Source organism: Cottoperca gobio, chromosome 21 (genome assembly GCF_900634415.1).
Source record: "Cottoperca gobio chromosome 21, fCotGob3.1, whole genome shotgun sequence".
NCBI classification, from domain to species: domain Eukaryota; kingdom Metazoa; phylum Chordata; class Actinopteri; order Perciformes; family Bovichtidae; genus Cottoperca; species Cottoperca gobio.
In genome coordinates, this window is record NC_041375.1 from 1,788,985 (window position 1) to 1,816,723 (window position 27,739).

Consider the following 27,739-nt stretch of genomic DNA (forward strand, 5'->3'; position numbering starts at 1 on the left):
CAGGAAGCACGACAGGGAAGCACGACAGGAAGCACGACAGGGAAGCACGACAGGAAAGGAGGGAAAACACACAGACAGGAAGTACAACTAGACATGACACAAGGGGGAATGAACATTTCAAAATAAAACAGGAAACAGATCGTGACAGTTGCTCATTAAAGTTGCTTATCTGTAATTCAAGAACAATAAATAAATGTAAATACAGTTAATGCTCACAGTTTGCGGCTCGACCTTATGAAACTGTAGAATTATTATAAAAAAAACATATTTACACTTTTTATCATATGTACATTTTCTCCATATTTCTCCACCTGCCAGGGAATGTCAACAGTTCATATACTGATGCAGGCAAACTGATGATCTGTACATGAAATGTGAGTCTTTGCAAAGCATCTTCCTCCTCTTCTTGATCAGATACCCTTCTCTCTGTATTTGCTGTACATGGTGCACTCATCATTATTATTATTATTATTATTATTATTATTAGCTTCCTCCGTCATACGACATGGCTCTGCTCAATTTGACTCGCTCTTTTTTTTTATTAAGAAAAGCTGCGCGTAGTACCTTGTACCTTTTTATTTTAGTACCACATGTGCAGAGGTACCAAGCGAGCTGAGCCGACCACTCAGAGAGTCAGAGAGAATAGTCACCAGCGCGGTGTGACGGGATATTCCGCTCACACCTGGTGTTTTTAAATAGCAAACCGTAATGTTTAAACCAAAAGTGAGCAGAGCCGGACCTTGTGGTGGAAACACGACTTGTGAGCGTTGGTTCACCTGTGCTGTAACCTCGACCACGGAGTGTATACCTCACAGCTTCTGGTGACAACACAGTATTTCTGAATTTTCCGTGTGTGAGGGGATTCACTACCGTACACATTTACATTGAAGACCAGCTACTCTGGGGTCCATGACCTCATCATAAGTTCAGCAGGGCAGTCTTCTCGGGGTACAAAGCCCTCTTGCCCCTCACCGGCATACTATATCTCATCTCCTTCCAGAACCTGGAGGAAGGGGAGATGGACGCCGACGGCTGCGTGTCCTGTCCACCTTTCTCCTCGTCCTCTTTGGTCCTCATACATGTCCTCCACCTTTGCTTCATGCTTGGGTTCTTCCACCAACACACGGCGCCCTGCTTGTTCCTCAGGTGACGCATTGACTCTGGGAAGAGAGCCAGCTGAGCCGGGGTGATCTCTTCCATCTCAACCAGAATCACCTGTAAAGCAGAGCTCAGATTAGAATCAGGGGGACTTTGTGAGTTTGTGGCCATGAAGTAAAAATAACTGAAGTGGAAGTAAAGACATTTGAAGTACATTCATTAAAGATTTTCTCTCTTTCGAGCAGTTGCAGTTTTAGTTAATCTTTCCTTCATATCATATCGATACATTGAGCTCATACACTTAATATTTTTAATATAAATAAATGATGAATGATGATAGAATATGCATTACCAAGTGCACTTTCTCACCTTTAGAGATTCCTCCAGCAGGGTTCTGTGCATTGCTTCCAGACACTCCAACTGCTGTCTTGAGTCTGGATAGACTTCTTCACTTCCATCAAAACTCATGTTGCTGCTGCGGTCGCTGGTCTTGCTTTCGCTGTTATCTCTGCTGTCACTGCTCTTACTGATGTTGTTGTTGTTATTGCTAATGCTGCTTTTGTGTCTCTTGCTGATGAAAGTGGTGGCGGTGTAGAGCAGAAGGAGGCGGCGACTGGCTTGTATATTCTCTTCCACTGAGTCCACTACGGCTGCAGGGAGGAAACAGGACAGACAGTGAAATTAGATTAGAGTAAACATTAGTTTAATTAGAGTTAAGCCCCATCGTAGCTACACATAAAGGCACATCATGTGTGAATCTAAATACTATGATTTAGTCTAAATGTTCCGGAGCTGGGGTATTAGTATTTAGTAACTTCGATAGCAATCTGTATCTGTACGTCAACATATGGCACTGAAGCCAAAACCAACATTACCTCCAGTCCCCACTGCTATGATAAAAACCTGATGATAAATGTTGATATAAAGAACATTTAATGGGCTGTGACTGAATATAATACCAGTAGTGTTTACCTAAGAAAAGTTCCTCTGCATCAACTTTTCTTTATTGCTTCAAATAACATTTTGTCAGCAAAAACAGATTGCTTGGCCCCGCTGTATCTGAGGCTAATGCTCCAACGCTGCCGCCGCCATGAAGGTGACTTACCCATCCCGGGCATGCAGTCACGGCCTGCTATGAAGAGTTTGTAGCCGCAGGCCTTTTCCAACACTTGGGGTAGAGTGTGAAGGACAAACGCCTCCACTTCAGCGCTGAATCCGACGGCACGGGGCTGTGCGTATGCCACATAGGCATCATACAACTTCCCATCCAAGTCTGACACAGCAGAAAATAATAAAAAAGACCTTATTAAGGGTATTTTTAGTGGTGGATCAGTCTGCAAACATTGCTTTTATTCTTACAAGCAAGGCGAAAGTACATATGCAAGTCAGAATCAGCCGTGGTGACTTTCCCTTGTCATGTTAAATACACATTTCATTTATTAACTTTAATACATTAAAGTCAGATTTTGAGATTTCTGGCTAAATGTAAACATACAGTCCTGAGTGTTAAAAGGTTTCTCTGTTACATAAGCAAGCAGCAGATGACATTCTCAGAAATACTGCAGACGGCCCTGTGGTTAGTTTGTTTCCTTTGTTTGCTCACTGTATGTATGTGTGTGTGCGTGAATGCGTGTGTGTGTGTGGCAATGTTTAGGCATCACTGTGGGTTTTTCCATCCTGGACTGTTGTGTGTAGTGTAAGAGTATTTCTTTGTGAACTCGTATGTCATTATTATAAAACACTAAAGTTGGGCTGTATAGATAAAATCAAATATCACTATTTTCTTCGTAGATATTTATACATATTGTAGGGAGATTTTTGATAATCGTCAGTAATGTGGATATAAAGTGGGTAAATACAAATAATAGAACAGCCCGGTACGTTCAGAACGTTGCATCACTTTACTGTAATGTAGCCTTCTAGTCTCATATTACCATATCGTTATATTGCCCAGTCCTAAAGAACACATTACTAATGACACACCTGCTGTGAAATATTACCTGTATTTGTATAGAGGATTGGAAACATACTCCTAAACCAGAGCACAATGTCAACCTTAAAAAGGTAGTAGATGGAAACACTGACGATGAAGAGAACCGTCACACCACCGAGCACGGAGCCAATGGGAAGTATGTCATTGGGATCTGTACAGAGGAACAGAAAACAAAGCAGGAATATGATTTCAGTTTGTTGTAAGATCACACCTTGTACATTAATTCATTCCAAGGTTTCCATCGCCTCTCTGTTGTATTATAGCTACAACAGAGAGCAGACAGGCGCGTCTGCTCTGGGGATGCCACCTGGCGGTCAGAGTGTGGGTGGATCTTCTCCCCGGTGATGGCTGGCCCTTGCCGGGTGCATTTCCTGTTGCGTGCTCATGTGCGCTGTTACCGGCTAAAGTAAATCAGTATGTATGATGGTAAACTGAGTATCTAAGGGTCAATGTGCCCTGTGTTAGATCCATTACATCGCGCCCTGATAGCCCAGGGGCAAGTCTCCACCAACTCTCCAACTGACGGGTCCGAGTCCTAGTCCTATCAAGTTTTACCTCAACTGGAGTCTAGCGACTATCTAAGTTGGTGGCGAGGAGACTTAGCCTAGTCTGTATACAAACGTCTATCCCGCCTGCACCAGTAATCCTCTGAACTGAATAGCATTGTGAATTCAGCGGCTATCACCAGACAGCTCTCCTCTATGATCTGTGCACTTGGTATTGACTAGGTTTGATTAGCAGTCAGGAATTTACCACAGGGACATGTTGTTGGCTAGAGAAAACCGTTATCAGAACCATTAAGATATTAATTACTGCAAACCCTTTTAAATACCTCATAAAGATACAAATTCTCAATGTCCACAATTCAAGGTTTAAATCAAAAGATACATTTTATTTTAAGTATTAAAGCAGGGGCAAGGCATACAGCTTAAATTGATTCAAACAACATGTATAACATTATCAAGATTGATGAATTATAATATAAATTCCCAACTGCTGTAACTGTTTGATCTACTTATCGGTTAGAGGAGAGAGAGAGAGGTCGGATAGCTGGCCTTGCAATTCTTCGGGCCGCTCATGACTTTGTCAAAAGTCCTTGAGGTCAGTCCGTGTCAGTCGTCCAATGGCAGAGTGAGTACAGAAAACTCTGAAGTTTAAATTGGTGATTCCAAGTTGTTTGGTTCATAGTTAATCCTGTTCCACGCTTCATTCGGCAACTTGGATACTACTTTCAGAGTCCTTTCCTCCTTTGGTATGCGAGTGCTTTGCAGTCCTTGACCGGACACACTCGTACTTCTTCTTTTTAGCTGTACATCGTTTACTTCTCATAATAGATTAATCATCCTAGGGACCATTTACTCCTAACCACCTGTCCATGCTGAGCCCGTCCTTGTGTTGGTACATTCTACAACATAGTTTCATTCAGCTGTTTTTAACCTTCATAAGTAATTTACACACATTGCGAACAACATATTTTATAGAATTGAGTCTCTTTGTTTGGCCTTTGGCTTTATACTTTATCCTCCAATACATAGGATTGAAAGGCTGAGAGATGAACAGGCCACTGATTCTCAACCTACTTGACACCTGACAGTCCAAACTAATAACAAGTATTTAACAAACTAAAAAAGTTTTCATTTTGAGGGCTTATTCTGTGTTTTTACCTGCTGGGAGAAGAGTAAAATAGCTCTCAGGGAAGCCCCTTGCGCTGTACGCTCGACACGTGTAGTTGATGTGGAAATCCTCCTCCCTCAGCTCAGAAATCGTCAGCACTCGCTCAAGCCATACACCTTCCTCAGGAACTTTCTGGGCCTCTTTGCTACAAATGTTGACATCCATAGTAGAGGCTTTTATTTTTTGAACATAATCAGGCACATCATAGTTCTCACTTGTCGTACCACAAAAGCAGCCGATAAAACAAAAGGATAGATAAAGGTGCTGACCGTTGTTCTGAAGTGTAGACGCGGTCAGCGGGGTCGGTATTCAAAATGAACTCGTCTCTGACCAGCCAAACAATGTCAACCGAAGGCTTCCCGACACACGGCACAAACACCCGGCACAGCTTGTAGAAATTGGACCCTAAACACATGCACAAACAATAACACAATTTATACTTAACAAAACTATTTCTCTAAGTCTCTTAAATATTTTCTGTAATATTTTTCTGCATCTGTCTGAAAGGTGTTTTTGTGAATGTATGTTACAGGTGCCAGTGAAAAGATTAGAAAACTTATGAAGTCATTTGTCTTTCTGATTTGACTTGGTTCACAGTACCTTCACTTCAAAATGTTTGTCAGAATATTTCGCACACTCACCCATCTGTTCCTTGATTATTTCATTGGCCGGTTGGTTCACTCGTGGAGTCATAGAGTACTTCCCTGAGAAGACGGACAACGTAACAGAGGTTGAGGTTATCTATTCACGGAAATATACGGTATATGGAAGTAGTGGTTGATTTTCGTATTGGTGATTGTGAAAAGTGAAGTGCTTTCCACTGTAGGATTTAGTATTTAAGGTTTGTCTCTCGTATAGTCAAGTACTGAGTCTGTTCTTACTTGAGACAAATGCTTCAATAGTCTCAGACACAGATCCTATCCTGCCGCCGAGACTGAAGGTCAGAGTACAGGTGTAGAAGTTGTTTGTGCTTTCTACCAGGCCAATGTTCAGTTTGCCATCAGGCAGGTAGGTATACCTGTCATTCCCATCAACGATGGGGTCACAACCCTAAATGAGAAAATGACAATATGTAAGATCATGGTAGATGGTTCCATGGTTAAAGAAGTGGCGTGATGAGCAGAGTTGGGGGCTGAAAACAAAATAATCGAGATAACACATGTATTGTGCAACATTTAATTTCCAAACATCTCCCACACCGGGACTTTTCTCAAACTGCCTGTTGTCCCCAGACTGTTCTGCCCGTGTAGATCAGGTCCAGCAGATCGACACAGATCTCGCAAAACATCTCTACAACATCTAGCCGAAGGTTAATGAATATTTTCATATCAGTGCAAGACTTTCCCATAACTTACTCTGTACCACTCCAAGGAGGAAGTGATGTTGTAGCTGTCCAGTTTATCGATGTACTCCTTCAGAGGGCAGGACAGAGTGTCGGCGACTCCATTTGTAAGTGTTTGATAAGCTTTCCTTGGCCTGCCACATTCTCCAGCAACAGGCCGCTCCACGACCAGCCTGGTGGCCTGCCTGTAGCACCAAGAGGGAGTTCTGTCGGAAAGATGAAGAAGGAAATGAGCTGTTTTCTGTTCACGGTCATCAATGAGCAGCTGAATCAGCAATAAGCAGGTGCTGATTCTTAGGGTGGACATTAACAGCTTCTGAAACATGATGCATTATTAATAACATGTTGAATGAAAGACAAAGTGTTGCAGTTTTACAGAGTCAGCAGCAGTTTGATACAGATTTACGTTTCCTCAATCATATGGATCATTCTGTTTCTCCTGCTGCTGTAATCATTTCCACACATACTGGAGCCTCCCTACTGAACAAAACATTCCTGCAGTGCACGCATGCGAGTAGGAGTCTCCAAGGTCAGATGCTACATTTTATTTAATAGACAGTGATTCCTTCAGTGTAGACAGCCACAAAAACACATTAGGACTTTTTCTACTGATGCTACGGTACCTCAGTATGCTCACATATTCTCCATCTTCATCCAGCGTTATGTTAAGGAACCACAGAGTCTCCCCATGCGCCAGGATTCGACTGGTCTCGTTACTTATTTCTTGACCTGTCTTTGAGTCGTACCAGGTGAAGTTGTAGGGGACGGTTTCAAAGTTGAAGACTTCTGAAGACACCAGACTGCTGGTCAGCATAGCCACATCCCCGGGAACAGAGTACACCCTCTCAAACTGGAGGTTGTAGTTGGTACAGTTCTCTGCAACACATCCGTGGAGAATGGATTCATCATTTATACAGCAAGTCAACACTGATAGAGCTCTGAGTCCAACTCAAATTTGGGATTTTTCCAGCAAGGATAGGCCATTTAATTAAATCTCGCACATATCATTACAAGAAAACTCCAAGTGCTTTAACTAACTTTAAAGTGACTTAAGAAGCAAGATTTAGGTTGGTCAGTTTCTAGTCCCAGCTGAGTTACTGTACCACTAAATGTGCTGCATAGTGTCAACAATTATGAGTACTGACAAAACACAAGTCACTGCAGTTACACCAGTGGCCATAGGAGGGCGATCAAACACTTCTCTACATACTGGAGACAGATTTAAGAGTTCTACTTACAAAAAAGTGGATAGAAATATGCACGGCATATAGTAATGTCTTAGATAGTCTCAGAGCTCTAGTAATATTTATGTAGTTCTTTGAGAAAGTGGGACTCACCTTGTTCAAATCCTGTACAGATCCCAAACAGCCCGAAGAGAAACAGAAGGCTTCCCAGTGTTGCACGCTGGCCCATGGCTGAAAGACACAAACAACATTTAGAGATGAGAATACACAACCAGCCTGACTTCATGACAAACAGCCAACAACTTACTGGAAAACTTCTGTCCAGTGACAGGACATAAGTGACTTTAAAATAGAGCAATAATCAGCTTCCCTCCCTCCTCCCTCTACCTCTGCACCGCAGACAAAGATGATAAATGTTCTGGTATTTGTGCAAAATGCTTACAAATCACTGCATAACGTTTTGGAACTGGAAGGAGGCCATGCATTCCTGAACAATTCGCAATTGGACATTCCTATTCGGCCTTGCCTGTAAAACTATGAATGAAACCTGTAATCCTTCAGGGGAAACTGGTAAGACTTCTACAGTTTTCGAGTTGAGACAAGTCAGTTTTTGGTCTGACTTCATGACAAAGTTTCAAGTTACTCTTGGACAACATTCACTTTTTGAATCGGTGTCTCCAGTGTGGTTAGCAGCACCAGCCTCGCCAACACTGTCATTTTCTGAAAGCATTTGTCAGCATATGTCATTTGTACTTCAGTTGGTTTAAACCATAAGCAGGTCAAAGCATAATTGCGGTTACAGAAGCTTGTAGGTGTATGTGTGAAAACTGAGAAAGGCAACAACACTACTGAGGTTGGGGTTCGAGTCATCATCTTTGGTATGTTCCTTTTCCAGAGAAAACTACATTGTTATTATGATTGTTTCCATAAAGGACCAGTACCAGGCAGCGTTATCAACATAACCAGCAAGTCCAGTCATCTGGATGGACTGTGATTAAAGTATGTGACCAAAGCTGGAAACAGACATATTTGGGTGTGACTCAGTTAAGCAGAAGGTGAACCCATGTTGCAAAGAGATTATCAGCTTCAAAAAGCATGCGTATAAAAGTAGTTCTCAAAGACGTAAAACTGCTAATTATCTCATTCATGGTTTCACGCTTTTTGCTGTCCTGTAATGGTTTTGAAATCTGTTCCAAAACCTACTTGGCCCCTGGCGTTAGGGCGGCACAATTAATCGAATATTCATGATTTTGGTTTGCTGTGGAAGCACTTTCCTTGCCTTGTTGCGTCTGCCCTGGGGATTCAACTTGGTCGCCCTGTGTGGGAGGATCCTCTCCCTGATGCTGGCTGGTGTGCATAAATTAGGTTTAAAAAAAGGGGAAGGGGGTCAGACCCAAATAGGGTTAGGTTTAGGGTTAGGGTTAATTAAACTTTATCCAAAATGTAGGCAATCTGTAAAAATGGGCAGGAGCGGGATGCATTTGTAATGTTTTAACCATCTGGGTCGCATCGGTCATCTGATTAGAGATGTGTGTTGAGAAACCTTCATGACAGTCATAACAGCATTTTAACATTAGCGGTTAAATTGTGTGCAACAACAGAAGCTGCAGTATTGTGTTCGAGTAGGTGTTAGGCCACATTCAGATATGCTTCATAGTCTTTAGCAGATAGCAACTGATCTAATCTCACCACATTCATTCACAATACGAAATCAAACATCGGCATTTCCACTTCAAGTAGATCTTCACAGTGTGTTCGGCTGCAGTGCTGTAGGGGGGGGTTCAAGAGGGAAACGGGTTTAAAAGCTCTAACCCTGTTTTATACAAAGTTTTAGTAGGAAACATAGAAGAAACTGGAAGCTTTCTCCAAATTCTCATAGAATCCTTTGGCAGCTTTCGATTGCAGATGATTGATATTGTCCCATATAAGTCAAACTCTTTGACACTTAGACAGTAGCAGTGAAACTGCTGTTTGGGGAGAGACGGTACACAAGAGGAACATTTTCATAATATCTGCACCTCGCTACAGGAAGACCCACCGCTGAAGAGACATGGACGGAAGCAAAGCTTTGTAGACAAGAGGTGCATTGGTGGTTTGAAGGAATATGAAGTGCTGCAGGTGCTGTGATTTGACTTTCATGACCAACTGTTCCACTCACAACTTTCACATCAGCATCTTCTTTGCAATTTGACTGACTGTGCCCTGAAACTTTCCCTTTCACACCCGTAGTTTGGTTCAATTGGTCTTGACCAAGAATAAAAGAGATCTTGTTGTTGCACTTTGTCCTGGTCCAGTTTGCGTTCACACTGGCTTTTTCTAAACAAGCTAAGAGGAGTAAACATGATGTCGTACAGACTGACGGGCAACAGTTCTGGCGACTGTGATCCCGCATCATCAGCTCATCAGGAACAACAATCCTCAGATTATGAAGCACATCTAAAAAGAGTTGATGGAAACTTATTCTGCGAATCAACCAGACAAAACAAGGCATCAAAGTTCCTGGAGGTATTACTGTGGGATTGCTATATCCCACTATTTTTAATGCACATGATGAAATGCCAAAATATGTGTAAATTATTAGTAGTTTACCTTTCACATCACATATCTATCAAAAAAATACTATAACTATCGATTTATTGTGTAATTAATTTTTTTGATTCATCGATTAGTCTCCTTCAAATTAGTTGTTTTTGTTCGACCAACAAGTAAGTCAGAATAATATAAAACATGGAAAACCATGAAACCCTAATGCGACAAGCATCAGCAAATGTTTGACATTTTTCTTGATTAACAATTTACAAGATATTAATATTTTCCTGTTTTTTATTGAGTAATCAAATAAATGACTATTGAGTTCTCAGTCTTACCAATAGAATATAATACAGCAGCAAAGCATTTGAAACAGTTGAGAAATATTTTACCTTGCTTGGTGTATGAGCCTAAAAATCCAAGACAGCAGTATTCAAATTAATCTCAATTTATTAAAAATATTTGCAGCCTTAAAAGCTGGAGGATGTGTTTTTCTTGTCCAAGCCTTTAACCAGATCTCAGTCTGTGTGTTGTTCGGGGTTCCTCAGGCAGCAGAGTTTGACTCTGGGACAAGCCCGGGCACAGAGGAGCGTGGGAAGAGCTCCGCCGGTTCAGCGGGCTGTGGTGAACGTGGGAGGCACACATGGGAGGCTGAGGTAAACGGATATGACCGAGTCACATGGAGGAGAGAAATCTTTAGCGAGCACTTTCCTTTGCTGCCGGAGGCCTGAAGGTGTTGGTTGTGTTCTGGGCTGAGCAGTGAGGCAGACAGTGTTGATGTTTTTTATCCACCTTTTGTTTACCAATGGTTGGATGACATACAACACATGTTTTCTGTCCCACACTTTGTAAAATGACTGTGTACCACCTCCTTTAATATTTCTCTCTTAACTTCACCCCCACATATTACTGTAACCTACTCTGCACACAACCGCAGACTACAGCTAATGGAAATATAACTTCCTGGCAGGAAACTGTTTATAGTTAAGAGGTGGTCGCTGCCAAGATTGTCGTGCCTTTTTATATCAATGCGTACTTTTTTAACCTTGAGGCTCGTTTGGAATGGGCCCAGCCTTTCGAGCATGTTTGATCTGTTTCTGTCTATAGATGTAATCTTCGGAGGATCCAGCCTCTTGGCACGCAGCTGTGTTGAGCCATAGTGTCAGAATTGGAGGAAACTGGATTATTTTAAAGAACAAAACAAGAAGAGGATGCTGTTGTAATTCAAACAAGAATAAAAAAAAAAGCTTCTGTTTTCTGGTGGCAGATGGTGGAAAGTGAAAGGCAAATGTAAATATCATTATTAATCCTTTTAAATGGATCAGGAGGCATACTTTGTGTTATAGCTGCTGGACACATTTTAGATAGCAGCTGCTGATAATCTCCAACATGATCACATGTTTTTGATATACATACTTGACAAAGTGACATATAACTGAGCTCTGAGGCCGTATGTAGAAAATGTTTAGTAGACGGGCACTGTTGGGAAATGGACCTCGCTAACTGAACAAATTTGTGCAATGTTTGATGTGACTACAGCAAACTGCCGGAAAGGAACAAGTGTCTGTGTGTTCCTGTTTGCATTGGGTTGAGTGGTAGTTGAGTGTGTTGGCCTACGAATCTGCTCAGTCGTGCAAACTTTTTCCGTCTGCTTTGGGGCAGCGGTTGCAACAACAGACTCAAGAGTGATCGTAGGTCCAAGGTCGTGACGACATGAAATCTACAGAACAAATAAACGCTTGAAAAACAACAAGAAGTCAATGTTTTTATTGTCAACACCATGTTATGTTGGCAATAAAGTGTATATATGCTTTTACTGGCACTGTAGATAGTTAATGTAATCTAATGTTATAAGTTAGTATCAGTAACAGAGCAGATATAAAGCAGAGAAATGTGGAGGATATAAGAAACTCAGAAAGAGAAAGAGAAAGAGAGTGAAGAGGGAAGCAGCACGAGCTAAGCTGTAGTCCTGCTGTCAATCACCATAAACATGCAGATTCCAGTCATTCTTCACTGACGAGACAAACGTGAGGCAGCACTGCAGACACTGAACAACTGGCAAACTGTGCAACAGTGGAACAAATCTAAACTCTTAAAGGCAATCTGTGAAAAAGTTATGAAAAAACCACTTTGTGCCCAATATGGCATATTCAACTTGCTTGTGCCTGAACAGTCTGAAACCCAAAGATATTCAAATGACACTAATATTAGTGCTGATATTCATTATTGGTTAATCTGCAGTTTATTTTTTTGAAATAATTATTTTGTCTATAAAATGTCAGAAAAATTAAAAGAAATAGCTAAAGAAAATCACATTTTTATCGAAACAATTCAAAAACCGAAAGATATTCAGTTTAGTTTGTCATGATGAAGAGAATCTGAGGCTGAAATCAGAATGTTTTTGCTCAAAACAGTTAATGGACTATCACAAAAAACAGTTAACGGACTATCACAAGTGTTGCAGTAAATGTTTGTGGATTGACTAATCATTTAATTAACAATATAAACACAAAACAGCAGTAAATCGTCACACTGGAGAAGCTTATATTTGGTCCAAATGATTTTTTTAAATACATTTTCTTTTCTGAATTTGGTTTTAGGGCTAATTTGTCTCAAGTGTGCATTAAAGAGAACCGTCCTGATGATTTTAGCCAACACCTCAGGAAGCAGAGGCCATGTCCGCTACGGGAGTGCCATATTCTCATGTTCCTACAGTGATGGTGAAGTGCTAAGCAAAGGGGAAGAGGTTGTGATCTCACATGATGATGGGGAATTGAAACCCAGATCATTTACTCTAGTGGATGACCTCAAAAGAAGCAACAACTTGTTCAGAAGGCTGACACCCACAAAGGACTTGATTTCACTTTATGTTGATATGTTTTAAGGTATTTTGCACAGAGTTATGATAATGCTCTCTTTGCTTGGCCAGTGGAGGAACACTCTGTCTGTTTCTCATGTTCCTCCTCGAAATCAAGTCTATTTTTAACCCTTGCCTGAGAAAATATCTTTAAAATGAAAGCTGCAGTATCATCAGGTGTCCAGAAATGTTGAGTTGCAGCAGTAAATACTCTACTGGACAAACGTGGGAATAATTAAATATAAATGACAGATTGAAGTGAGGAAATGTGAAAACCGTCAATATTATGTCTGAAATATCCTTCAAACTGCAGTTTGTTTGTGCTGTCAGTACAATCTCTGAATTAGGATTGATGAAGAGTTCAAGATGAAGCCACTCAGCTGGTGGGAAGTTATCAAACTACGTGACTCATTTGTCACGAGAAAGGGAAAACAACGGGAGTTTACCCTCCGACAGTGGAGCACGACAACATGAATGAATGTGATGCTTCACAAATACTGTTTTTACTGTGAAGTGAGGTTTTGTGTTTTGTGGTGAGATGCTCTACAAGACTACTGCCGGTTTTTATGCATTTTTGCTTTTTCCACTACGGTTCTATTTTTTTATATTAAACTAGAGCAAGCATCAGCAGCAACATGCATTAACTACATATAGTACAGCGGGTTGCTTCTCTGTATAAGTTAGCAGCAATATCAGCCACATTTTCTGACCTTAAATCAATTAAACCCTTTTTAACAAACGGCAACGCTGCACCAAGTAACGTAAGAGAAGTCCAGCGCAGGGTTTGCACAGTAAATAAAATGAGGTCGTTCTGCTTGTGCCTTGCCAACCAGACCTCAGTTAAGAATTTAGTCATCAATAAAACCCACAGATACCAAAGTGTAACACGCATAGCACGGCTAACCTGTTGTTTCACTTGTATGCTATCTTGGTGTAATAATGTCAGTGTCACTCAGATGTACCTTTTTATAAAGTGCAGTGTTGTAGAGAAAACATCTGCACAGCAAACAGTCAAAACACAAGCGGGGCAAAAACAAAAAACCCCATGGTTCCTCCAAAGGTTTGATATAACTTGCTGTAAACAACTGTTCAAAATGCACCTCAAACAATCATCATATTTAAATTACAAAAAGAAATGATTTCAATGCCATGCGACAGATATGAGGTGAATTTCCAAGCTTCAATGTTACTGTCTATGAATAGCTTGAAAATAGATTCTCTTTATTGTATACAGCAGGTGCCTTTAATATAACGTAGAATTACAACACATTTCTCTTCAACAGTAAACATGCAATGCTTAACGGTCGCGAGCTGATCCCAGACTGACGCTTTTATTTGCATTCAGTGGCAGAATTAATATTACAAATGTAGAAATTGGAAAGAAAAGAAAACGTGTGCCTTATTTAAGATTAGCAAAAGTGAGCAGAATCTGTTGACTCACCTTTAAGAAAGCGACACAGAGGCACCGAACAGACGGAGGAAGGATGAGAAAGTTATCACAGCACAGCAGAGCGAGCGGAGGAAACCTCACCCATGACCCTCGTGAGCAGAGTGCAGTCTCGGCCAATGACTCAAAAGCACAAACAACTCCGACAAAGACGAGGAAGAGTGTGTTTGGATTGCACCACTCGACTCTCTGTGCACCTTCCTTTTGCGTTTCGACACACTGTTAAAGCATCAGCAGAACCTTCCCTTTCCCCTCACCAACATAACTTACTGTTACCTCAACATAAAACAGCCTAACTTAGCTGAAACATTTATAACACTATTCTGTGTTAAAGGGAACATTTGTCACCATTAGTGTGAATGTCCAATCAGTGTTAATAATAAATGTAGTCAATTAACGCAATTAATTCCACTGTGCGCTATATTCACAGAGAAAGCTGAGTTCTCATGCTCTTGGAGCTGTGCCGGCAGGTACCAGGATGCACTGCGTGCGAGCTACTGACACGCATCCAAAACATAGTGTATCACAGTTGCGTCTATACTGACGCAGGTCAAATAAAAAGAACGCACAGAGGCTCACAATTCACACCTCCAGCGGAGCTTTTCAGACATCCCTGTGGAGGCAATGTTCAAAACGTCTATTGCTGAAGCTGCGGTGAGGAGCTGTGGTCTCAAGGTCTTAGGTGCCTCAAGGGGTGGTAACCCTCAAACACCGTTTTGGACCCCGGTGGTCAGGGAAGCCGTCCGACTGAAGAAGGAGTCCTTCCGGGTTATGTTATCCGGGAGGACTCCGGAAACAGTTGCAGGGTACCGACGGACTCGAAGGGCGGCAGCCTCTGCCGTGGCAGAGGTAAAGCAGGGGGTGTGGGAGAAGTTTGGAGAAGCTATGGAGAAGGACTTTCGGTCGGCACCAAGGTGCTTCTGGAAAACCATCCGGCACCTCAGGAGGGGTAAGCGGGGAACCATCCAAGCTATGTACAGCAAGGGTGGGACCCTGCTGACTTCGACTGAGAAGGATATCGGGCGGTGGAAGGAGCACTTTGAGGAACTCCTGAATCCGACTGACGCGCCCTCTATGGTAGAGGCAGAGCTGGAAGCTGATGGGGACCATCGTCAATTTCCCTGTTGGAGGTCACTGAGGTAGTCAAACAACGCCACAGTGGCAAAGCCGCAGGGGTTGGTGAGATCCGTCCAGAAATGCTAAAGGCTTTGGGTGTTGAGGGGCTGTCTTGGTTGACACGCCTCGTCAACATTGCATGGAAGTCTGGAACAGTGCCTAGGGGGTGGCAGACCGGGGTGGTGGATCTCTTTTCAAAAAGGGGGGCCAGAGAGTGTGTGCTATTTACAGGGATATCACACTTCTCAGCCTCCCTGGTAAAGTCTACTCCAAGGTGCTGGAAAGGAGGGTTCGGCTAATAGTCGAACCTCTGATTGAAGAGGAACAATGCGGATTCTATCCTGGTCGTGGAACAACGGACCAACTCTTCACTCTCGCAAGGATCCTGGAGGGGGCCTGGAAGTACGCCCATCCGGTCTACATGTGTTTTGTGGATATGGAGAAGGCGTATGACCGGGTCCCCTGGGTGATACTGTGGGAGGTGCTGCGGGAGTATGGGGTGAGGGGGTCACTTCTGAGGGCCATCCGGTGGATTGCCTACTCCGGGTAGGGAATGAGCCTTTACCCCAAGTGAAGAAGTACCTCAGGGTCTTGTTCGCGAATGAGGGGACGATGGAGTGAGAGATTGATCGAAGCAGCGGGGGCTGTATTGCAATCGCTTTACCGAACCGTTGTGACAAAAAGAGAGCTGAGCCAGAAGGCAAAGCTCTCGATCTTCGTTCCAGCCTGGTCATGAAGGCTGGGTCATGACCGAAAGAACAAGATTGCGGGCACAAGTGGCCGAAATTGTTTTTCTCAGACGGGTGGCTGGCGTCTCCCTTAGAGATAGGGTGAGAAGCTCAGCCATCCGTGAGAGACTCGGAGTAGAGCTGCTGTTCCTTTGCATTGAAAGAAGCCAGTTGAGGTGATTCGGGCATCTAGTAAGGATGCCACCTGGGCGCCTCCCTAGGGAGGTGTTCCAGGCACGTTCAGCTGGAAAGAGACCCTGGGGAAGACCCAGGTCTCGGTGGAGAGATTATATCTCCTCACTGGCCTGGGAACGCCTCGGGATCCCCCAGTCGGAGCTGGCGGATGTGGCCCGGAGAAGTGAAGTTTTGGGTTCCTTACTGGAGCTGCTGCCGACTGCGATAAACAATGGGTGGATGGATGGCACAGAGGCTCTGTAGTCCGAACCAGGGTGAACCAAGATTGCAACAACTCTTTATTATTTCCCACATTGGCAGCGCATTACAGCTTCACGCCTTACGTCTTTACCTTTCACAGTAACAGCCCAACTTAAATTCGCTCAGCATTACAATAGTGTTAGATGACGAATATATACTGGAGAAGCAAAGTAACTGTTAATAATAATTACAAATATACTGGCCACATCCTCCCTGCTGCAGCCTCCGCCGCTCTCCGCTGCATTTTTTTCGCCTCTTGCTCAAATAAATTTGTCAGCCAGAACATTGTAAAATGTATTCGAGTCCATATCATCCTTTGCACTCGCTGTTGGAAATGTAGCTAGTTTGCATACAAGCAAAGACGAGCAAAGACGATAAGGAAGTTGTATTTTTGAGCGGCATCTAGAGTATGCCACTCTGGCTAGCCAGAGAAATACAAGCTGGAGTAGCCTGTAGTTCTTCCTTGCCTCCAACTACATCACTGTCCTAGCTTTAGGTTTAGCTTTCTCGGTCAATACAGCATGCACTGAGGAATTTTCGCTTCACTCGACTATATTTACCATCAACACTGACTGGACGTCCACATAGAAAGTGAAACATTTTCCCTTTTGATCAAGTTTAGTGACAAAACACCCAAAAAATGATGCTGGAATTTCATTTACAAACATAACTTAGTAAGAGTTTCTAGAAATGTTCAGTAATGTTGAGGAAAAATAAGGCTTTTCATAGGATATAACTCAGCCGTCGCAATAATATATTGTTCTGGGATTTGAAGCAACAAAGATTTCAACAACGTCCTCTGAGTTATGAGACAAATAATCTCTAAATAAAATCTATAAATCAGCAAATGACCTACACTTAGAAGTTTTGTGACCAACCATTGGATATAAAATATACTAATACTAATGATTATACTAATATAACATACACTATAACATATACTAATAACAAAAGACGTTGCAGTGCTTCCCCTTGAATGTTTTTGTGCATAAATCATAATCTTAATTTTGCGCCGACAGATATTGACGAGAGTTTAGACACATATTTGTACACAGTTGTAGATGTCGAATTATGCTTATTAAAATGTTCAAACACTTAAATATACACTATTATTGAGCATGTAATACATATAATTAGTTTTGTTTGTTTAATAGTGAAAATACTGTCGCATATATTCACTTTACTATAATAAAACCAGCAAATCCTCACATTTCAGAAGCCACAACAAAAGATTTGTCTTCGCATTTTTGCTTAAAAACGAGGCTCAAGCGATTTATATGATTTAAATATTAATTTTCTGTCAATCGACTGATTGATTCAGCTCGAGTCAGAAATCCTGGTGCTCATTGCTTAGTTTCTTTTTAACTTAACCCCTGCACTTATTTATTTTAAATATATATGTATATGTGTGTGTGTATATATACATATATATATATATAATGTGTATATACTGTATACATATATATATACATACACATGTGTATATATATATATACTTTATATATATATATACACATACACACATATATATTTATATTATATATAATGTAATATCTATATATATATATAAAGTATATATATATATACACATGTGTATGTATATATATATATAATGTAATATATATAATGTAATATATATATATATATATTATATTATATTATATATAATGTAATATCTATATATATATATATATATATATAAAGTATATATATACACATGTGTATGTATATATATATATATATATATATATATATATATATATATATATATATATACTTAATATATATAATACATATATATATATATTATATTATATATAATGTAATATATATAATATATATATATATATATATATATATATATATTATATATAATTTATATCTATATATATATATAATGTTATATATATAATGTGTATATACTGTATACATATATATATACATACACATGTGTATATATATATATACTTTATATATATATATATATATATATATATATATATATATATATACACATACACACATATATATTTATATAATATTTAATGTAATATCTATATATATATATATATATATATATATATATATATATAAAGTATATATATATACACATGTGTATGTATATATATATATATATATATATATATATATATATATATATATATAATGTAATATATATAATGTAATATATGTATATATATATATTATATTATACATAATGTTATATATATATATATATATAATGTGCCAAGAAAGTGCAGAAAATAAGACTCGCTAGCAAACATTTGCTAGATGGAAAATATAATCTATTGTTTGTCCGGACTTTCGGTGAGAAAATACTAAATGTCAATCTATTTGTTTAATTTAAATCCACATGGAAACTTAACTTAATTTTTCAGAAAATCAAATTAGGTGGATTTTCCACAGGTAGACTTTGGGGAGAAGATGTTGTAATCGTGGGAAAAATAATGTGTGTGGAGAAAGCAGAACAAAATGTGATTAAGCAGCTCTGGTGTTTAACTTGTTTGTCCAAACAAAGTCCAGCGTGGTTGACACTAAAGTATTGATCCTGATCTTCACTAAATTCACATGTGGAGCAGCGTCACAGCCAGTAACGATGACGTCAGGGATTTTGCTCATATAGAGAACAACAATAATCCAACCTCTTCAGTTAACAGTGTTCAAAACAGAACTCACCAGATGTTACTCTCGTCCAACAGCTTCCTCAGGTCACATGAAATCCTGTAGAAACATCTTCCTCAGCTCAGATATGTCCTCTCCAGCTTTGACTTCCTCTTTTGTGGAGACTTCAGCACATGTTGCAATTTCCTTTTAAGGGTTCTTTTGAAAGCCAACGTGTGTCCTGATCTCTTGAGCAATAACTGGGAGGAGAGCAGTCTGGATCCTCATATGATTCACACCATGCACAGATCTATCACGGCTGTTTTTAAAGGATACAAGTTAATTCACATAATACAGTTTCTCTCACACTGCTGAAGCCTTTCCTGCACTAATTAATCCCAACATGATGTGTGCAGCTTTCCCTCATGCTGAAGGTTTTTGTTATGGAGTCGTTGCAGGCTCGGCTCCATTTAAACATGTCACTGTGAGACCTCTAGTGGAAGAACAAGGAAGCAACTTGAGATCAAATCACCTGCAAATGAACTGATCAACTATGAAAGTGTTTTTTCTGTGTTTTTAAATGTATGTATAAGTTGAAAACCCTTCGTGAACACAAAACAGAATATAAGTATCTAATTATTACGTGCATATTTATACCCAACGTCATATCCATGTCAAATGAATGCTCACACTGGTTGCTTAAATCCAGGAAAAAACATGTAAATCTGTGCAGGTTTTCACGTTGATGGAGAGTTTATTCCCTCGAGTGACTCTAAAACAGAAAAAGCAGATTGTGCAGAAGTAGAGCCTTGTTTAGGGACGCTGCAATCTCCCGTCGAGGCTTAACGGAGCTCCTCAGTGTTGCAGCAGCAGCCTTATGAATGAATATTATGAACTATATGAGTAACAGTTGCTCAGATGTCTTTGTGTTGACACGTTCTCTCACAAAACTTTTTTTTGTTTTTCTTTTGCTTTATCCACAAACAATTTAGAGGATATTATTTAACTTGGACAAAAAAGTATTTGGAAGCTCATTTCCACAGTTTATGGAAATGATAGACTATATATAAGAAGTGGACATAGTCACCATGACGTCGCCCATTCGTTTTGTGGACTACAGTTTTGAAGCCTTGATTTTGACATTTTTGCTGTCGCCATCTTGTTTTTTTTAACTAAGTACAACTGAACGCTGAGCAAGACATTTTTAGGAGACCAAAATGTTACAGTTAACTTTTAATGAACATAAAACACACTGTGAAAGGGTTGAAGTTGGAAGTGTCACATGTAAAGAAACTGAAATGTGTAGATTTTGGCTAAAACATGCAAAATAATGTTTGAAGAAGGACAAACATCAAAATGGAAAAAGCCGTTCATATACTGATGCAGGCAAACTGATGATCTGTACATGAAATGTGAGTCTTTGCAAAGCATCTTCCTCCTCTTCTTGATCAGATCCCCTTCTCTTGGTATTTGCTGTACATGTACTCATCATTATTATTATTATTATTATTATTATTAGCTTCCTCCGTCGTACGACATGGCTCTGCTCAATTTGACTCGCTCTTTTTTTTTATTAGGAAAAGCTGCGCGTAGTACCTTGTACCTTTATATTTTAGTACCACGTGTGCAGAGGTACCAAGCGAGCTGAGCCGACCACTGATTGGTCAGAGAGAATAGTCACCAGCGCGGTGTGACGGGATATTCCGCTCACACCTGGTGTTTTTAAATAGCAAACCGTAATGTTTAAACCAAAAGTGAGCAGAGCCGGACCTTGTGGTGGAAACACGACTTGTGAGCGTTGGTTCACCTGTGCTGTAACCTCGACCACGGAGTGTATACCTCACAGCTTCTGGTGACAACACAGTATTTCTGAATTTTCCGTGTGTGAGGGGATTCACTACCGTACACATTTACATTGAAGACCAGCTACTCTGGGGTCCATGACCTCATCATAAGTTCAGCAGGGCAGTCTTCTCGGGGTACAAAGCCCTCTTGCCCCTCACCGGCATACTATATCTCATCTCCTTCCAGAACCTGGAGGAAGGGGAGATGGACGCCGACGGCTGCGTGTCCTGTCCACCTTTCTCCTCGTCCTCTTTGGTCCTCATACATGTCCTCCACCTTTGCTTCATGCTTGGGTTCTTCCACCAACACACGGCGCCCTGCTTGTTCCTCAGGTGACGCATTGACTCTGGGAAGAGAGCCAGCTGAGCCGGGGTGATCTCTTCCATCTCAACCAGAATCACCTGTAAAGCAGAGCTCAGATTAGAATCAGGGGGACTTTGTGAGTTTGTGGAAGTGGAAGTGGAAGTAAAGACATTTGAAGTACATTCATTAAAGATTTTCTCTCTTTCGAGCAGTTGCAGTTTTAGTTAATCTTTCCTTCATAGTCATATCGATACATTGAGCTCATACACTTAATATTTTTTATATAAATAAATGATGAATGATGATAGAATATGAATTACCAAGTGCACTTTCTCACCTTTAGAGATTCCTCCAGCAGGGTTCTGTGCATTGCTTCCAGACACTCCAACTGCTGTCTTGAGTCTGGATAGACTTCTTCACTTCCATCAAAACTCATGTTGCTGCTGCGGTCGCTGGTCTTGCTTTCGCTGTTATCTCTGCTGTCACTGCTCTTACTGATGTTGTTGTTGTTATTGCTAATGCTGCTTCTGATGAAAGTGGAGGCGGTGTAGAGCAGAAGGAGGCGGCGACTAGCTTGTATATTCTCTTCCACTGAGTCCACTACGGCTGCAGGGAGGAAACAGGACAGACAGTGAAATTAGATTAGAGTAAACATTAGTTTAATTAGAGTTAAGCCCCATCGTAGCTACACATAAAGGCACATCATGTGTGACTCTAAATACTATGACATTTAGTCTAAATGTTCCTGAGCTGGGGTATTAGTATTTAGTAACTTCGATAGCAATCTGTATCTGTACGTCAACATATGGCACTGAAGCCAAAACCAACATTACCTCCAGTCCCCACTGCTATGATAAAAACCTGATGATAAATGTTGATATAAAGAACATTTAATGGGCTGTGACTGAATATAATACCAGTAGTGTTTACCTAAGAAAAGTTCCTCTGCATCAACTTTTCTTTATTGCTTCAAATAACATTTTGTCAGCAAAAACAGATTGCTTGGCCCCGCTGTATCTGAGGCTAATGCTCCAACGCTGCCGCCGCCATGAAGGTGACTTACCCATCCCGGGCATGCAGTCACGGCCTGCTATGAAGAGTTTGTAGCCGCAGGCCTTTTCCAACACTTGGGGTAGAGTGTGAAGGACAAACTCCTCCACTTCAGTGCTGAATCCGACGGCACGGGGCTGTGCATATGCCACATAGGCATCATACAACTTCCCATCCAAGTCTGACACAGCAGAAAATAATGAAAAAGAGCTTATTAAGGGTATTTTTAGTGGTGAATCAGTCTGCAAACATTGCTTTTATTCTTACAAGCAAGGCGAAAGTACATATGCAAGTCAGAATCAGCCGTGGTGACTTTCCCTTGTCATGTTAAATACACATTTCATTTATTAACTTTAATACATTAAAGTCAGATTTTGAGATTTCTGGCTAAATGTAAACATACAGTCCTGAGTGTTAAAAGGTTTCTCTGTTACATAAGCAAGCAGCAGATGACATTCTCAGAAATACTGCAGACGGCCCTGTGGTTAGTTTGTTTCCTTTGTTTGCTCATTGTATGTATGTGTGTGTGCGTGAATGCGTGTGTGTGTGTGGCAATGTTTATGCATCACTGTGGGTTTTTCCATCCTGGACTGTTGTGTGTAGTGTAAGAGTATTTCTTTGTGAACTCGTATGTCATTATTATAAAACACTAAAGTTGGGCTGTATAGATAAAATCAAATATCACTATTTTCTTCGTAGATATTTATACATATTGTAGGGAGATTTTTGATAATCGTCAGTAATGTGGATATAAAGTGGGTAAATACAAATAATAGAACAGCCCGGTACGTTCAGAACGTTGCATCACTTTACTGTAATGTAGCCTTCTAGTCTCATATTACCATATCGTTATATTGCCCAGTCCTAAAGAACACATTACTAATGACACACCTGCTGTGAAATATTACCTGTATTTGTATAGAGGATTGGAAACATACTCCTAAACCAGAGCACAATGTCAACCTTAAAAAGGTAGTAGATGGAAACACTGACGATGAAGAGAACCGTCACACCACCGAGCACGGAGCCAATGGGAAGTATGTCATTGGGATCTGTACAGAGGAACAGAAAACAAAGCAGGAATATGATTTCAGTTTGTTGTAAGATCACACCTTGTACATTAATTCATTCCAAGGTTTCCATCGCCTCTCTGTTGTATTATAGCTACAACAGAGAGCAGACAGGCGCGTCTGCTCTGGGGATGCCACCTGGCGGTCAGAGTGTGGGTGGATCTTCTCCCCGGTGCTGGCTGGCCCTTGCCGGGCGCATTTCCTGTTGCGTGCTCATGTGCGCTGTTACCGGCTAAAGTAGATCAGTATGTATGATGGTAAACTGAGTATCTAAGGGTCAATGTGCCCTGTGTTAGATCCATTACATCGCACCCTGATAGCCCAGGGGCGAGTCTCCACCAACTCTCCAACTGACGGGTCCGAGTCCTAGTCCTATCAAGTTTTACCTCAACTGGAGTCTAGCGACTATCTAAGTTGGTGGCGAGGAGACTTAGCCTAGTCTGTATACAAACGTCTATCCCGCCTGCACCAGTAATCCTCTGAACTGAATAGCATTGTGAATTCAGCGGCTATCACCAGACAGCTCTCCTCTATGATCTGTGCACTTGGTATTGACTAGGTTTGATTAGCAGTCAGGAATTTACCACAGGGACATGTTGTTGGCTAGAGAAAACCGTTATCAGAACCATTAAGATATTAATTACTGCAAACCCTTTTAAATACCTCATAAAGATACAAATTCTCAATGTCCACAATTCAAGGTTTAAATCAAAAGATACATTTTATTTTAAGTATTAAAGCAGGGGCAAGGCATACAGCTTAAATTGATTCAAACAACATGTATAACATTATCAAGATTGATGAATTATAATATAAATTCCCAACTGCTGTAACTGTTTGATCTACTTATCGGTTAGAGGAGAGAGAGAGAGGTCGGATAGCTGGCCTTGCAATTCTTCGGGCCGCTCATGACTTTGTCAAAAGTCCTTGAGGTCAGTCCGTGTCAGTCGTCCAATGGCAGAGTGAGTACAGAAAACTCTGAAGTTTAAATTGGTGATTCCAAGTTGTTTGTTTCATGGTTAATCCTGTTCCACGCTTCATTCGGCAACTTGGATACTACTTTCAGAGTCCTCGCGATGGTGAAGTCCTCACATCTCTCGTCTCTGATGAAGTCGCAAAGGATAACCTCGGTTCTGGATAAAATTCTTCTTCAGAGTCATCGCCCCCACCCTTGTCCTCCCTTCATCTCTCTCTGCTTCCTCCTTTGGTATGCGAGTGCTGTGCAGTCCTTGACCGGACACACTCGTACTTCTTCAATTTAGCTGTACATCGTTTACTTCTCATGATAGATTAATCTTCCTAGGGACTGTCCACCATTTACTCCTAACCACCTGTCCATGCTGAAACCCTCCTTGAGTTGGTAAAAGAGCATTCTGGTACATTCTACAACATGGTTTCATTCAGCTGTTTTTAACAGGCCACTGATTCTCAACCTACTTCACACCTGACAGCCCAAACTAATAACAAGTATTTAACAAACTAAAATAGTTTTCATTTTGAGGGCTTACTCTGTGTTTTTACCTGCTGGGAGAAGAGTAAAATAGCTCCCAGGGAAGCCCTTGGCACTGTACGCTCGACACGTGTAATTGATGTGGAAATCCTCCTCCCTCAGCTCAGAAATCGTCAGCACCCGCTCAAGCCATACACCTTCCTCAGGAACCGTCTGGGCCTCTTTGCTACAAATGTTGACATTCATAGTAGAAGCTTTTATTTTTTGAACATAATCAGGCACATCATAGTTCTCACTTGTCGTACCACAAAAGCAGCCGATAAAACAAAAGGATAGATAAAGGTGCTGACCGTTGTTCTGAAGTGTAGACGCGGTCAGCGGGGTCGGTATTCAAAATGAACTCGTCTCTGACCAGCCAAACAATGTCAACCGAAGGCTCCCCGACACACGGCACAAACACCCGGCACAGCTTGTAGAAATTGGACCCTAAACACATGCACAAACAATAACACAATTTATACTTAGCAAAACTATTTCTCTAAGTCTCTTAAATATTTTCTGTAATATTTTTCTGCATCTGTCTGAAAGGTGTTTTTGTGAATGTATGTTACAGGTGCCAGTGAAAAGATTAGAAAACTTATGAAGTCATTTGTCTTTCTGATTTGACTTGGTTCACAGTACCTTCACTTCAAAATGTTTGTCAGAATATTTCGCACACTCACCCATCTGTTCCTTGATTATTTCATTGGCCGGTTGGTTCACTCGTGGAGTCATACAGTACTTCCCTGAGAAGACGGACAACGTAACAGAGGTTGAGGTTATCTATTCACGGAAATATACGGTATATGGAAGTAGTGGTTGCTTTTCGTATTGGTGATTGTGAAAAGTGAAGTGCTTTCCACTGTAGGATTTAGTATTTAAGGTTTGTCTCTCGTATAGTCAAGTACTGAGTCTGTTCTTACTTGAGACAAATGCTTCAATAGTCTCAGACACAGATCCTATCCTGCCGCCGAGACTGAAGGTCAGAGTACAGGTGTAGAAGTTGTTTGTGCTTTCTACCAGGCCAATGTTCAGTTTGCCATCAGGCAGGTAGGTATACCTGTCATTCTCATCAACGATGGGGTCACAACCCTAAATGAGAAAATGACAATATGTAAGATCATGGTAGATGGTTCCATGGTTAAAGAAGTGGCGTGATGAGCAGAGTTGGGGGCTGAAAACAAAATAATCGAGATAACACATGTATTGTGCAACATTTAATTTCCAAACATCTCCCACACCGGGACTTTTCTCAAACTGCCTGTTGTCCCCAGACTGTTCTGCCTGTGTAGATCAGGTCCAGCAGATCGATACAGATGTCGCAAAACATCTCTACAACATCTAGCCGAAGGTTAATGAATATTTTCATATCAGTGCAAGACTTTCCCATAACTTACTCTGTACCACTCCAAGGAGGAAGTGATGTTGTAGCTGTCCAGTTTATCGATGTACTCCTTCAGAGGGCAGGACAGAGTGTCGGCGACTCCATTTGTAAGTGTTTGATAAGCTTTCCTTGGCCTGCCACATTCTCCAGCAACAGGCCGCTCCACGACCAGCCTGGTGGCCTGCCTGTAGCACCAAGAGGGAGTTCTGTCGGAAAGATGAAGAAGGAAATGAGCTGTTTTCTGTTCACGGTCATCAATGAGCAGCTGAATCAGCAATAACCAGGTGTTGATTCTTAGGGTGGACATTAACAGCATCTGAAACATGATGCATTATTAATAACATGTTGAATGAAAGACAAAGTGTTGCAGTTTTACAGAGTCAGCAGCAGTTTGATGCAGATTTACGTTTCCTCAATCATATGGATCATTCTGTTTCTCCTAGCTGCTGTAATCATTTCCACACATACTGGAGCCTCCCTACTGAACAAAACATTGCTGCAGTGCACGCATGCGAGTAGGAGTCTCCAAGGTCAGATGCTACATTTTATTTAATAGACAGTGATTCCTTCAGTGTAGACAGCCACAAAAACACATTAGGACTTTTTCTACTGATGCTACGGTACCTCAGTATGCTCACATATTCTCCATCTTCGTCCAGCGTTATGTTAAGGAACCACAGAGTCTCCCCATGCGCCAGGATTCGACTGGTCTCGTTACTTATTTCTTGGCCTGTCTTTGAGTCGTACCAGGTGAAGTTGTAGGGGACGGTTTCAAAGTTGAAGACTTCTGAAGACACCAGACTGCTGGTCAGCATAGCCACATCCCCGGGAACAGAGTACACCCTCTCAAACTGGAGGTTGTAGTTGGTACAGTTCTCTGCAACACATCCGTGGAGAATGGATTCATCATTTATACAGCAAGTCAACACTGATAGAGCTCTGAGTCCAACTCAAATTTGGGATTTTTCCAGCAAGGATAGGCCATTTAATTAAATCTCGCACATATCATTACAAGAAAACTCCAAGTGCTTTAACTAACTTTAAAGTGACTTAAGAAGCAAGATTTAGGTTGGTCAGTTTCTAGTCCCAGCTGAGTTACTGTACCACTAAATGTGCTGCATAGTGTCAACAATTATGAGTACTGACAAAACACAAGTCACTGCAGTTACACCAGTGGCCATAGGAGGGCGATCAAACACTTCTCTACATACTGGAGACAGATTTAAGAGTTCTACTTACAAAAAAGTGGATAGAAATATGCACGGCATATAGTAATGTCTTAGATAGTCTCAGAGCTCTAGTAATATTTATGTAGTTCTTTGAGAAAGTGGGACTCACCTTGTTCAAATCCTGTACAGATCCCAAACAGCCCGAAGAGAAACAGAAGGCTTCCCAGTGTTGCACGCTGGCCCATGGCTGAAAGACACAAACAACATTTAGAGATGAGAATACACAACCAGCCTGACTTCATGACAAACAGCCAACAACTTACTGGAAAACTTCTGTCCAGTGACAGGACATAAGTGACTTTAAAATAGAGCAATAATCAGCTTCCCTCCCTCCTCCCTCTACC

General features: G+C 41.0%; 2 protein-coding genes across 6 annotated transcripts in view; both read right to left on the reverse strand.

The window, feature by feature from the left end:
* LOC115026676 (interleukin-1 receptor type 1-like) overlaps positions 1–19,251 on the reverse strand; it is a 20,313-nt gene extending 1,062 nt beyond the window's left edge. The window contains exons 1-12 of one of the 3 annotated variants that reach the window (XM_029459577.1): positions 19,101–19,251; positions 7,445–7,522; positions 6,731–6,983; positions 6,121–6,313; positions 5,647–5,815; positions 5,407–5,469; positions 5,035–5,170; positions 4,756–4,910; positions 3,099–3,242; positions 2,204–2,371; positions 1,468–1,748; positions 1–1,215 (exon numbers count right to left, since the gene is read on the reverse strand). The exon at positions 1–1,215 is cut by the window's left edge and continues 1,062 nt beyond it. In XM_029459577.1, the coding sequence (XP_029315437.1) occupies positions 919–1,215; positions 1,468–1,748; positions 2,204–2,371; positions 3,099–3,242; positions 4,756–4,910; positions 5,035–5,170; positions 5,407–5,469; positions 5,647–5,815; positions 6,121–6,313; positions 6,731–6,983; positions 7,445–7,520 (1,935 nt within the window). In that variant the 5' untranslated portion in view covers positions 7,521–7,522; positions 19,101–19,251 and the 3' untranslated portion in view covers positions 1–918. Of the gene's footprint in view, positions 1,216–1,467; positions 1,749–2,203; positions 2,372–3,098; positions 3,243–4,755; positions 4,911–5,034; positions 5,171–5,406; positions 5,470–5,646; positions 5,816–6,120; positions 6,314–6,730; positions 6,984–7,444; positions 7,523–14,118; positions 14,259–19,100 lie in introns of those variants that run through there. The other 2 variants (XM_029459576.1, XM_029459578.1) reach the window with 2 other exon arrangements.
* Positions 19,252–20,245: 994 nt separating this feature from the next.
* LOC115026159 (interleukin-1 receptor type 1-like) lies at positions 20,246–27,688 on the reverse strand. 3 transcript variants are annotated; one of them, XM_029458823.1, is made up of 11 exons: positions 27,505–27,688; positions 26,805–27,043; positions 26,180–26,482; positions 25,706–25,874; positions 25,466–25,528; positions 25,094–25,229; positions 24,815–24,969; positions 23,132–23,275; positions 22,237–22,404; positions 21,511–21,779; positions 20,246–21,271 (listed from the first exon to the last, which is right to left on the reverse strand). In XM_029458823.1, exons 1-11 carry the CDS (start codon positions 27,635–27,637, stop codon positions 20,975–20,977), a joined length of 2,076 nt encoding a protein of 691 aa, XP_029314683.1. In that variant the 5' UTR covers positions 27,638–27,688; the 3' UTR covers positions 20,246–20,974. The 3 variants fall into 3 exon arrangements, with proteins under 3 accessions (XP_029314683.1, XP_029314684.1, XP_029314685.1); XM_029458824.1 differs by having other exon boundaries at positions 26,180–26,372; positions 26,791–27,043; XM_029458825.1 differs by lacking the exon at positions 27,505–27,688 and having other exon boundaries at positions 26,180–26,372; positions 26,805–26,940.
* Positions 27,689–27,739: the final 51 nt, after the last annotated feature.